We start from the raw sequence: 12,858 nt of genomic DNA on the forward strand, positions 1-12,858 counted from the left end.
AAAAAAAAAAAAAAAAAGTCCAAAAATTAACAATGGCACCTCTGCTTTGTAAGGATTAGGGGATTAATTTCTTTTTACTATATTTTCAAGTCTGTTCATAATGAAACAAGTAGAGTGCAACGTAAGAAAAGGAAAGAAAAAAAACTTTACAAATTTTCTAATTCTCTGTGATTCTTTGAAGTCTGAGGCCTAAAAAAGATCTTTGGTCTCACTGTAGCTTGTATGAAAGGCCAAAATTGAAGGCAGTGGTTTCTATGGCTACAGAAGGGTCTCTTTGAATTATCTTGTTTTACATAGACTGGAGCTCATGGGCCAGGTTTGGTCCAGACATCCTCAGACTCCACTTTCCCTAGAGAGCAAAATTAGCCCCTAAATTGACATTGCCTCCCCCGTCACCAAACATCAGCTCAGTGAAGGCATTCCATATAAAAACTAGCTCAGCAGACTGAGGGTGAAAGGGTGAAGACGGCACTTTCCACACAAGTGTAACTCCACTGGCACAATGGAGTTCCTGACTTATTTTTCTTTTGTGTTCGTTTTTTCATCTCTTGTCATACTTAAAATGCTAGAGACCGAAGTGATTAATGGTGACGTTTTAGGTTTTGTAGATTGGACTGACATCTGGAATATTCTAATCTAGATAACTGGTCATTTAAAAATGATTCATACATGACAGTCTTGCAGCTGTCATTGTTCTGTAAGATAGCACGTGGGGGGAAAGGTCACTGACAAGAAAAAGCACGAGCCTGAGTTATGAAATATACCCGCTCTGGTCCCGTGACTAATCAGCTGCATGAATTTGGGGAAACCATTTTGCTTCTTTGGGCCATAGTCCCAAAGAAGCAAAGTCATGTCTAAAAATGGAGAATAAATTAGCCATTGTGTGTGGTCACTACACCTCTCAGACTGTCTGCCCCTGCCTTCCGATGGGGATCGTGTGATGGGCCACAGACTGGCCCTGTGGAGAATCAGCAGTGCCTGCCCACTTATGGGGGGCGTCAGCTGTTCCACCTGAGGGCCACGCTAGACTTTGATTGAGAGTCCTCTGGTCCTTGACCGGGGTCTTGAATAGGGCTGCTCTCTTTCCTTCCTGGAACGGGGCTGGAGGCAAAATCTCCTCCTCTGAGCTGTTCTACGGAGATGGGAAGGGTTCTCTCCAAGTCTACTTTCTCTTGCATTTGTCTGGCTCTGAGGTAGCCTTTGGGCCCTGCTCACTCAGTGTCCAAACCTCTCTAAACATGTGGTCATTTCCTTCCCAAGGAACTTGGACATCATTGTCTCATTTCCTGGAGAAGAAAGTTTGCGTGGCTTTATCCTGGTGACTGTTTTGGTGGAGAAAGCAGCGGTACCTGGGATTAAGGTAGTTTCTTCCTAGCAATTTTTTTCGGTCCTAAATGAGAAACTGGTCTGAGCTTTACTTCCCACCAAGTCCCTTTCCCTGCAGAGTACTAATAAATAGGCATGAGTATCAGCCTTGCCCTACTTGGCTTATGTCTGGGGCAAGAGGTGTGTGCCCTAGCCCACAGAGATATTTCCCTTTCCTCAGCTACTGCAACACTTGCAATAACCATTCATCCATTTAACAGACATGCCTTGTTCTGAGTAATGTATGTCTGGGAGAACAAGACAGACACTGTTCTGGAATCCATCGAAGCTCACTATCCAGTGGAGGAAGATGGACTGATGTACAGGGTAACAAGAAAGAAAGAAAAAAAAAACGTTTTTCATGAGAAGACATCTAAAACCTAATCCAGACTTGCAGGGCCAGGCAAAGGGAAATGGCAGCTGAAGTTAAAATCTGAGTGATGTATGGGAATTAAGGAGGAAGTGGGAAGGGAGGTGGGTGGGTATTCCTGGCAGAGAGAACTTTTATCAAGACCCCATCAATAACATGAGATAAATCCAGAAGAAGGAACAAAATTGATAGAGTTATGCCCTTGAGAGGTACAAGAAGTAGCAGCCAAGGGGAAAGAGTGAGAAACGCTTCCCTAGTGATCTATCTGAAGGGTGCCTCAAACGATTCTGGCTCTCAGGAAGACCTCACAGCATATAGAAGACCCCTGGCGAGGCCTGCCTAAAACAGTCCAGCAGTCAGATGGGTCCCCTTTTTCTAGATTCCCTACAGCTTTGCTGCTCATGCCACCTCAGTGGACTGAATATTAATGAATTGAGTGAATGAATCTCCTTTTCAGGCACTTGTTCAGGCAGTGAATGCCATCTTGCAGCCCAGCCGGAACTCCTTGCTTCAAGCCCTGCAGCGACTGAGACTCTCCATTCAGGATATGACCAGAACTTTAGGACAAATGCACGGTATGAGGCTCCTGAAGGCTGAGGACTTTGCTTGGGGAAGACACATAATGTCGATGGTGCATTAGCTTTGTTTTAAGGCGACCAAATGCTGTTCATGCTACTGAAAAGTGATCTCTCAGTTTGCAATGATTTTTCTCATGGTTGTATCGTTCTTCGTTTCTCTTGTGATTCAGTGCTTTCCTCTTCTGGTTGGCCACGTATTTCTTTGCATGTAGAGGTCTTACGGGAATGACACTGGGGTGGAAAGGGCAGAGCACATGACATTGGTGGTATAAGCTCTATCCAGCAATGTTAGGTTACTGCAGGACAGAACTGGATATGAGGGAGTTTGTCCTTACACTCTCTAAAGCCTCTCTCATTGTTTGTTCTCAAATGGAAGCTGAGATGACTGACCCCTTATCTGAGGGGCCGTCCAGTGCTCCTCCTCTGTGGCTAGTTTAAAGAGGAATTGTAATAGGTGTGGCCAGTTAATCTTATCCTGAGGACCACAGCTCTTCAACTTCCTTTATCTGAAGAATGTAGAAAATGTAACTGTTGTGTGTTTGAAGAAGGTGTGGGAGAAGGGTGTGATTTGTTTAACAAGGGATGAGGATCAGTTTCCCTGGATCCTGCTTCACTGCGAGGTAGAGGAGTCCAGGAAAGGAGAGGTTTACGGGAAACAGAACAGGATGGAGGGAGGGTAAGAAGGAGGACACCAGCTTTATTACCTTTTATTAAGGGAATAAATTTATTTGCATCTTAGACTCTCTGCACTGGTGTAAGTCTGTCAGAAGTCACAGGGCTATGTATTACTTTCATTCCATATCGTGTTTTATATTTCAGATCCACACTTCCTCCATTTCCCTGAATTTTATTTTAGTTTATTTAAAAAATTTTTTAATGTTTTATTTATTTCTGAGAGAGAGAGAGAGACAGCGTGAGCAGGGGAGGGTCAGAGAGAGAGGGAGACACAGAATCTGAAACAGGCTCCAGGCTCTGCGCTGTCAGCGTAGACCCTGATGCGGTGCTCAAACCCAGGAATCGTGAGATCATGACCTGAGCCGAAGTCGAAGTCGGACGCTTAACCGACTGAGCCACCCAGGCACCCCCGTTTCCCTGAATTTTAATTGTAAAGCCCTCCTGATCACATCTGTAAGTCTTCTGTCAAACAATCTCTAAAGTGAGTGACATGGATTTTAACCTTAACAAGGTACCCTGAGTTTATTACACAGGATATGAAGACCAGGGAAAGTACACTGCGGGGTGCATTCAGATCATATTGATGAGGGAGCATAAGGCAAGCTGACACCCTACAAACAACCCCCCACCCCCTACCCCAGGTGGGTTATGTGTGATATTTCTCAGGCACTCCTGCCTGCTCAAGAACAAAGGAAAGGGGAAAACAGTTAACTGATAGAGATCACAGCCATGCAGGACAAGAATCTCCATCAGTTTACAAATGTCTTAGTAAATTACAGGAAAAAGGCAATCTTATCAATGGGCTGATTTCCAGAAACCTGTGGACTCAGTTTCCTGGAGTCCTAATATCACTCTCCCCTCCTTAGTGATGTGGGAACAAAGGGAAGAAGGAAATGGCAGGTAAAATTAAGTTTCCTTATAACCTGCAGCCCATTGACACATACTTGAGGCAAATATAGGAGAACATTTCTCCAGGAACCCCCTTCTGTCATAACATTAATGTCTTACTGGAGGGAAAACAACCTGAGCTTCACACTAGCAAGGCCTCAGGTAACTTGGGAGTCCTCTTTAGCATATCAAAGTCCTTCTGGAGGCCTCCCTTTCTCCTTTACCTCCCCCAACTCCGTAGAACGTAACCAGTCACTCTGCACAACCCCAGTGCCGCATTTCCTGCCCAAGGATCCTGTCCCTGTGCTTTAATAAAATCACCTTTTTGCACCAAAGACATCTCAAGAATTCCTTCTTGGCAGTCATCTCTGGACCCCCGTCATCCCCAAACCCCAACCATATGAAAGAACAGAAGTGAGTAGTCTGGAAGTTCATGAGAACGATTCTAGATTCCCACCTTCAAACCATTGTCAGTCTTCAAGTCACCCACCTGAGGACCCAAATACTGTGATGCGCAGACAAGCCTTCCCCTGTGTCCTGTCCAATTTCCAGCCCACAGAATCCATGAGCATACTATACTGGTTGTTTCATGCCCCTGACCTTGGAGTGATGTGTTATGCAGCCACAGTAAACAGAAAAATGAAATGATAAAAATGACAAATACTGGAAACTGCAAAGGTTTTTTTAAGCTTTTTTTTTTTTTTTTTGAGTTTTATTTATTTGAGAGAGAGTGAGCGAGCACATACAGGTTGGGGAGGGGTAGCGGGAAGGAGAGACAGAATCCCAAGCAGGCTCTGAGCTGTCAGCACAGAGCCTGATCTGGAGTTTGAACCCATGAACTGTGAGATCAGCACCTGAGACTGAGTCGGATGCTTAACCGATTGCACCACTCAGGTACCCCTGCAAACTGCAGGGTTTAAGGAATCACATAAGTTGTGTCACTGTGTCTGGTTTGTAGTTGATGACTTTTTTTTCCTGCATGATCTTGAGAGCTCAGCAGCACTTCCCCCCTCTGCTTTCTCTCCCCAAATGGAGCTCAACAAAATTGTTTTTCTTTCTGAGCTCAGCTTTGGCAAGAGTTGGGTTCTCTACTCCCTTCCTCCATAATTACTTCATTTCTAGGCAGGACAGCCTGAAAACATGCCCAAGGCAGACGAGAAGGTACCCTTTTTCTCTGTAAAAAAATGTTTAACCTTTTGTTTATTTTTGAGAGACAGAGACAGAGCACGAGTAGGGGGAGGCGCAGAGAGAGAGGGAGACACAATTCGAAACGGTCTCCAGGCTCTGAGCTGTCAGCACAGAGACCAATACAAGGCTTGAGCCCACCAACCGTGAGATCATGACCTAAGCCGAAGCCAGATGCTTAACTGACTGAGGCACTCAGGCTTCCCAGAAGGTACTCTTTATTTTAAGGCTGCAATTTGTATTTCTGAGGACGCCCATGGTATCCCTGGGGCTTTGCCCAGCCCATACGTGACTCCCACCTCACAACCTTGATATAGTCCTCAGCGTGGACAGAAGAATAAACCAGTCTACTGTCTTCATAGCACTACTCCTTCCCAGCACTAGACTTCTAGACTATACCCACCATCCACCATACATCTTGCTGCGTGCGTCAGGGCCGTGCACCTGAAAGATCCGTGTCTAGTTCCCCTTTTCTGGGTGATTTGCAGAGAGCTTAACCAGGCCTGAGCATTGTGCTCTGTTGGAAGGCTAAAATATGTTAGGATTCCCAAGCATCCAGATTACACACGCATGTCTTTTGGCATTCTGAATAGCTCTTGTTTCTAAGAATTAATTCCTCCTTAGAAAAGCTGAGGGGAAAATTTCTCTCCAAAATGCCACTGAAAGTTTTGCCTTGTATTTCCTTCTGAATCAACACAATTTCCAGCTTCTCCTTGATGGATTGGTGGCTGTAAGAATTTTTCTTTTAATGGTAGCAAGGAGTCAAAATGTTTCCTTCTAAGAGTTTGGCATGTGTTAAAGTCAGGTTTCTTACTCGGTGAGTTGGTAATGATAGTGTGAACGGCTGCTACCCTCTCCAGACTGGCTCAGTTTTGTTGAAGGAATTGTTTTTCATTAATTTGTACACTTGCTTTGTCTAAAACTAATTGGAAACAAAATTATTGTTTCAATTTTTATTTATCTTAAATTGAAGCTTAAAAGTGGCATGCAATTAAGACATTCATAGATTTGTTAAAAGCATTTTTGACATTGTATAAAAGAATATTTGGTAAAGGTTTTGTTTTTGTTTTTGTTTTTTTTTTTTTGGGTGACTAATCAGTTTTTACTCATTTATAATGAGTAAGAGAGACTGTCTAGATATTGGGGCAGCTCTATGATTTGGGTCTCTAAACTGTAATACTTGAATTCAGTACCCTAGATTTACGTTAAGGTGTTAGTATTTTCTTGACGAAAGTCATTCCCCTTACCTTCACAGCCTACTGGTATTTCTGTTAATGATTTCTGGATCTTGCGCTCCCTCTGCAGACTGAAGAAGGTATTGCAGTCAGAACTGTGTACTGAATGCCAAGGCTCTGGTAGCGATAAGTTATCCTTAACTTTTGAAAATAATAATTATAATAAAATAAAACAAAATGGAAAATAATTAACACTGGAATTCCTCTTTGCTAAATGCCATAGGATAATAACGACTATGTTAATATTTCTAAAGTTGTCTTCATGCGTGGATTACTTACCCGTAGTAATCTGAGTATAGCCTAGTCATGTGAGCCGCCATATTTTACCTTGAATCTAATTGTATCATGTCAGTGTATCAAATCCAGAAGCATGCCCACACAAAATCAGTTACCAAAATATTGAAGAGCCCATGAGTCTTCACAAAAGATGTTTTCAGGCTTACAAGGAAGAACATACATTGCCTATCACACATCAAAAATACCCAGAAATCTACCGTGATTATTATTGTTGCATATGGTTAAATTCACTCAGATTTGCTTACATATTATAACCTTCTTTTTTGCCCTTCACTCCTTTACACACGTTTCCTTTGCTACTAGGATTTCCTCTAGTGATGACCTGTTGCTGGCCAACTCTCTCATCTGAAAATTGCCCTGATTCATTCCAATTCCTAAAGAATATTTTTGCTAGCAAATATATTATTTTAGATGTTGATTAAATCAGTACAATACCTTTTGGTTTCCATTGTCACTACTAAGAAGTTAGACGTCAGGGCAACGTTATCTCTTTCCCCTCTGCTTGTGAGTTTCTCTTTATCAGTCTGTCCTGTTCTGTTTGTTATGGGTGGGTTTCATTATACTTCTTTAATTGATGTGACTTATCATTCTGGAAAGTCCTTAGCCATCAAATCCTCACAAATTGTGCCTCACTCTCTTTCTGTTTTCCTTTTTCAACTTTAATTGGGAATGTTAGACCTTGCTCCACTATCCTCCATTCTCTTGCTGTTTTTCCCCATCTCTTCTCTCTGGGCTGCATCAGTTCTTCTAATAACAATAATTAACTAATCGTCAACTGCTTCCAATCTGTTGCTGAATACGTATATTGAAAATGTTATTTTATTGTCTCATTTCCAGAAGTTATATTTTATTATTTTCTAACCTGTTTATTTTTTATACCTTTCTGTTCCCTGTAGACATTTTCAAGCTCGCTTTTAGTTTTCTTCACCATACTACTTGTGGCTGTGTCATAATTTGTGTGTGATTTCTAATATTGGAAACTTGATTGTTTCCTTCTTGTTCTTTCTTTTTTCTTGTTGGTTCTCATTGCTGGTTGTCATGTTTTTTTTGTGTGTGTTTAGGCTTGATTTGTTTTGCACTTTTTTTTTTCTTCTATGTAATGCTCATTGTCCTGGGAACATTGTTTGTAGACAGTCTTTGGGAACTAGGGTAAAGAAATATTTGTACTTGGTTCTTTCTGGTTCTTGGAGATATTAAAATTCTGTACCATCTTGAAGCAAGTTCAGCAAGTGAGGGCCCATGTACCAATCAGACAATTAAAGTTGGGATAAAAATGTGCAAAAAAAAAAAAGATCACAACTTTGCAGGGACAAATTGTTTTAATCCTGTGTCGCTCAGTGCCAAGGTGACCTTGGTTTTGTCTCTTGGAGCAAACAGGGATGGACTGGGAGCTCTGATGCACACTGTTGTTGACATATAGGCAGGTGGGACTCCCAGCTTAATATGAGCAGGGTGTCCTGTAAAATTCCTCCCCCTGGTTGGGGTCAGGGTCTTACTTACAGCCCCCACCATCCAGAAAAGCCACTAAAACCAAGCCCAGGGGGTACCTGGATTGGGACATGACTTTAGGAAAAAGTGGTTTTTTTCACCCTAGTTTTCTGCCTCCCTTTCTGGGTTCCTGTTTTCCCTTAAATTTTTGCTTGGCAGCTCCTTGCTGTCTTTTCAGCTCTTTGTTGCCTTTAGGATATTTGCATCCTTTATCCCTCTTTTTGGATTGTTTTTAGTGGAAGGACAGATCTGAATGAAATAACACTACCCCAAATGAAAGTCTCTTTCTGGAATACCGATTGCATCTCTTCCCTTCTCTCTGTTTTTACCATCACTTGCTCTGATGTTGGCTCTCATCATCATTTGCCAGGACTCTGCAGTGGCCTTCCAAATCCTGTCTTGTAGCAGATTTCTTGCACAGACAGTCCTGACACTGAGGCTTTCTTTCCAGGAAGCAACTTTATTTGTGCCAGCACTGACTCAGTTGGGTTCATACCCGAAAAACTGAGCCCTGAATGCCAGGTGGCATAGTCTTTTATGCATTTTCTTCTTCTTTGTCTCCTATATATGGGTAATGCATAGACATACAGTCTGATTGGGCGGTCTCATGTTACAAGGTTGTGAAGGATGTCATTTACACACAAGCCAGGTTGCCTTCCCTCATCCTGACTTCTTTTCTCACCACAATCCTTAGGGAGGGGACCCTACAACACTCTCTCACCTGTCTTTTACCTTGTCTACGTCATCCTGTACACAGAAGCCCGAATCAACTTTTAAAGGTGCTCGCTGAAGCACTTTTGCTCTCAAAACTTTTCAGTTTCTCTTCTGGCACAGTACAGTAAGGTAGCATCCAACCTCATGTGGCTATTGAACACTTGAAAAGTGGCCAGTGTAGCTGGGGAACTAAATTTTTAACTATACCTAATAGTCGTGAATTGATATTGAAACGTAAAAACCGATTCAATGTAAAATAGTTGTTTGTTAAACACAGCTTTAGTACTGAATAGGTCATATTTCAGTTAATTGTGGAAAATTAAGCATCCAAGTTGAAATGCACTCTAAGTAAATTTTAAGTCTGTAAGCATATAGACAAAATTTCAAAGACTTATTGCAGGAAAAGTATTAGCAATTTTTACATTGGTTATCTTTTGATATTATAATATTTTGGCTATTATAATATAATAAAATATCGTATCAACATTAATTTTGCCATCTTTTTTTATCTTTTGAAATATGACTACTAGAAAATTTTAAACTACATATTCCCATCACATTACCTTCCTACTTCACACATTCATTTACCCATTATTCTAAAGAGAAGACCAAAATCCCAATCTTTCTGCAAGACATAGTATGATCTGACCCCAGAATATTTTAATTTCAATTTCTCTTTATTTGACACCATGCTTCCCTTCACTGGTTCTTTCTGACACCTGCTTTTAGTTCCTGAAAAGAACTTCGGTCATGAGCATGCTCTGAAGGCATATACAAGAGTTGTATCTTTCCACAGTGTCAGCTTTATTCAATCGTAAAGCAAAGTTAACCACAGTTATAAAGAAGTATGTTCAGGATTCCAAATTCAATGACATTTCACCATATGATTAACCTTGGCTTCTTAAATGGTGCACTGAGCAGGACATAAGACAAACCACCCAACAAACAAGATAACAGAAGATAACAAGATAACAGAAGGGTGTAGGAAGTTAACAAACCACATGCTAAGTGGTTTGTGGGCACACAATTGAGATAAGGCCTCAGTCCGATCCAGGTCAGTTCTTGGCCCTTAGTGTTTACTATGTTCAAGTAGGGAAGGATCTCAGTTCTTTTCAGAGATCAATTGGAGCCTTCCGTGACAACTGCCTTTTTTAAGTGGTCAGGCGTAGAGGTCATGTCTGAAGAGTTTGACAGTTTGCTGCAAAATCCGCCCCCCCTTATTTTTTTTTTTTATTTTTAAGTTTACTTACTTAGATTTAAAAAATTTTTTATTTATTTCTGAGAGAGACAGAGAGACAGAGAGATAGCGTGAGCAGGGGAGGGTCAGAGAAAGAGGGAGATACAGAATCCAAAACAGGCTCCAGGCTCTGAGCTGGCTGTCAGCACAGAGCCCCATGTGGAGCTGGAACCCACGAACCGCGAGATCATGACCTGAGCTGAAGTCAGAAGCTTAACCAACTGAGCCACCCAGGTGCCCCAAGTTTACTTATTTGGAGAGGGAGTGAGAGAGAGCACAAATGGAGGAAGGGCAGAGAGAGAAGGAGAGCAAGAATCCCAATCAGGCCCCATGCTGACAGCCCAGATGTGGATCTTGATCTCACCTGCTGTGAGATCATGATCTCAGCCGAAATCAAAAGTTGGGTGCTTAACTCAGTTATCCACCCAGGTGCCCCCAAATCCTCCTCCTTTTAAATGGATTTAATAGTTCTCGGGCCCCTGCAGACCTCCTCTGGTCCTGCTTGTTATCAGTTCTGGGGTGTCAGGCTGATGCTGGTCTGGGCAATATCTCATGGCTGCGGTACCTTTGACTGCTTGTGTCATTGTTTGACACAGTCTCCTGCTTGACACGAGAGAATCCATTTTGCTCTCTACAACTTTTTTCTACTTCAAGGCTTGTTTATGCACTATTTCTTCTGTTTCAGACATTCTTTCCCATTGACCCTCTGCCTGGTTCACACCTACTTATGCTTCAGATTTAAGTAAGCTCTGGTTTCATCCAGACACATATAGCTGCTTACACCCTACCAACAATGCTACCAGATCTGTGGAAAGAGGAAGGCACTAGAGCAGTCACAGCAACAGAAGAGATGAACAAGAGACATCAAGCAAAAGAACTCAGAAGTGGCAGAGTGTAGGTATGATCAGAGACTGAATGAGGTGTCTTAGATGTACATATGATTTCAAAGCTGGTTAAAAATAAATCATGATGCCCCTAACAAAGATTTGTCACTTGAAAGGTTAAATCAAGTTCTGCTTGGTGGGTTGATTGATTTTCAAAGTAAATGGGGACACAGAGGAAGGATGATGAGCTTGCTTTGAGATATGTCATGCCTAACGTGATGACAAGACATCCAGTGGAAATATGTGGCTTTGAAAGTTGGAATTACACAAAAAAGTTACTGTCTGGTGGTCGTGACCATTAGAGGTATGGTTCAATTTTGCATCGACAATGCTTTGTCGTAGGTGTCAGTAATAGAGCACCTGCTGTGTTACTTTCTTGAGAGGGACCATATGAATATTACTAAAGTAATGTGAAAACATTACAGTAACTCAGGGTCTGCGGTTTTACAGCGCTGATCCAAAGCAAGGACTTGCTGAGTTTTCCTTTGTGTAAAGGCCTCTTGTTGTGGACGAAATGACACAAAGGACAAGACACACCCAAAAGACAGACACGGACACAACTCCGGCCGGAGGAACAATTCTACGCAAGCCCCTCTTGCGGTTTATTTTATAACCCGGTAACTGGATACAAACTGAAACCTACAAGATGCATTCCTTTACCAATTAAGGGCACGTAGCCAAACCCATGTCAAGGACAGGGGGGAGCGAAGGGAGGAAGCAACCGCAACATGTTTACTAAGAGGCCTGCTCACAATTCCAGCCTCCTCCTTACTTCTAAGGAGGGCATGTTCCCTCGTTTGCGAGCGGAGCATTCAACTTGGATATTGTGTGCAGGCCTCCTGGCAGAGCACCCCGTTTGCAGGCATGCCTTGCCCAGGCAGGGAGCCCCGTGTGCAGGCACATCCCCGCGTCCCTAACCACGCTTTCCTGTGGTCACTGTCGGGCTCCCACACCTCTTCTCAGTATAAAATCTAAATCCCTACCCCTGCAAACTTTAAAAGCAAGCTTCCTTTGGGTTTCCAAACTACAGAAAATAATGCTTATGACACAAAATGATGATGAGTGTAAATGAGTCAATAGCAGATGTTCTATTTCTCTAGAGATTCACTTTGATTTAAAAGAGAAAGATGCTTGACCAAAATGTTTTTGTGTTTTGCTGAACAACAACCTCAGAAACACTGGACGATGTCTAGCCAGGCATTAAATGGACCTGCACTTGGCCATCTGGGCAGAAGCTGCAGTCCTTGGTGCCATTTTCCTGCTCTGCTTAGAAACCACATGGAAGGAAAAGGAGGAAGTGTACCTCAGGTGTGTTCTTAGATCCTCTGTGTCATTGGCTTGTCGGAACTGCCCTTCTTAGCCAAAATGTGTACACATTAGACCTAGAAGCGAGAGCACCTACGTGGTTCTCTTACCATACCAGATCCCATGTTAATAGAGGAGGAAGTCCTCCATTTGGTATTTTCTGAACACCCTTCAGAGTCAGTGCCAAATTAGATTTCCTAGTAATTTGTTCTTTTTTGTGATTTTTATTTCTCTGTTAAAGTTCTCATTTTGTTCGCGTGTGGTTCTCTTAATTGCATTGAATTGTCTTTTTATGTTTTCTTGTAGTTTGATTAGCTCCCTTAAAGTAGATTTATTGGGGGAACGTAGGTGGCCCAGTTGGTTGGGTGTCTAACTCTTTTTTTTTTTTTAAATATTTTATTTATTTCTAGGAGAATGAGAGGGAGAGAGCGTGAGCAGGGAAGGGTCAGAGATAGAGGGAGTCACAGACTGAAACAGGCTCCAGGCTCTGAGCTGGCAGTCAGCACAGAGCCCGATGTGGGGCTCGAACCCATGAACCGCGAGATCATGACCTAAGTGAAAGTCGAGCCTAACCGACTAAGCCACCCAGGCGCTCCTGGGTGTCTAACTCTTGATTTCAGGTCATGATTCCAGGGTC

The 12,858-nt window shown here is 42.5% G+C and overlaps 1 protein-coding gene across 1 annotated transcript in view; it reads left to right on the forward strand.

Moving 5' to 3' along the window:
* The window catches only part of IDO2 (indoleamine 2,3-dioxygenase 2), a 72,717-nt gene that overhangs the window by 46,542 nt on the left and 13,317 nt on the right, over window positions 1-12,858 (forward strand). Inside the window, exons 6-7 of the mRNA XM_039253405.1 lie at window positions 1,261-1,360; window positions 2,193-2,310. Of these exons, the coding sequence (XP_039109336.1) occupies window positions 1,261-1,360; window positions 2,193-2,310 (218 nt within the window). The remainder of the gene's footprint in view (window positions 1-1,260; window positions 1,361-2,192; window positions 2,311-12,858) is intronic.

This window comes from Hyaena hyaena, unplaced genomic scaffold (genome assembly GCF_003009895.1).
Source record: "Hyaena hyaena isolate Hyena2069 unplaced genomic scaffold, ASM300989v1 scaffold_446, whole genome shotgun sequence".
NCBI classification, from domain to species: Eukaryota; Metazoa; Chordata; class Mammalia; order Carnivora; family Hyaenidae; genus Hyaena; species Hyaena hyaena.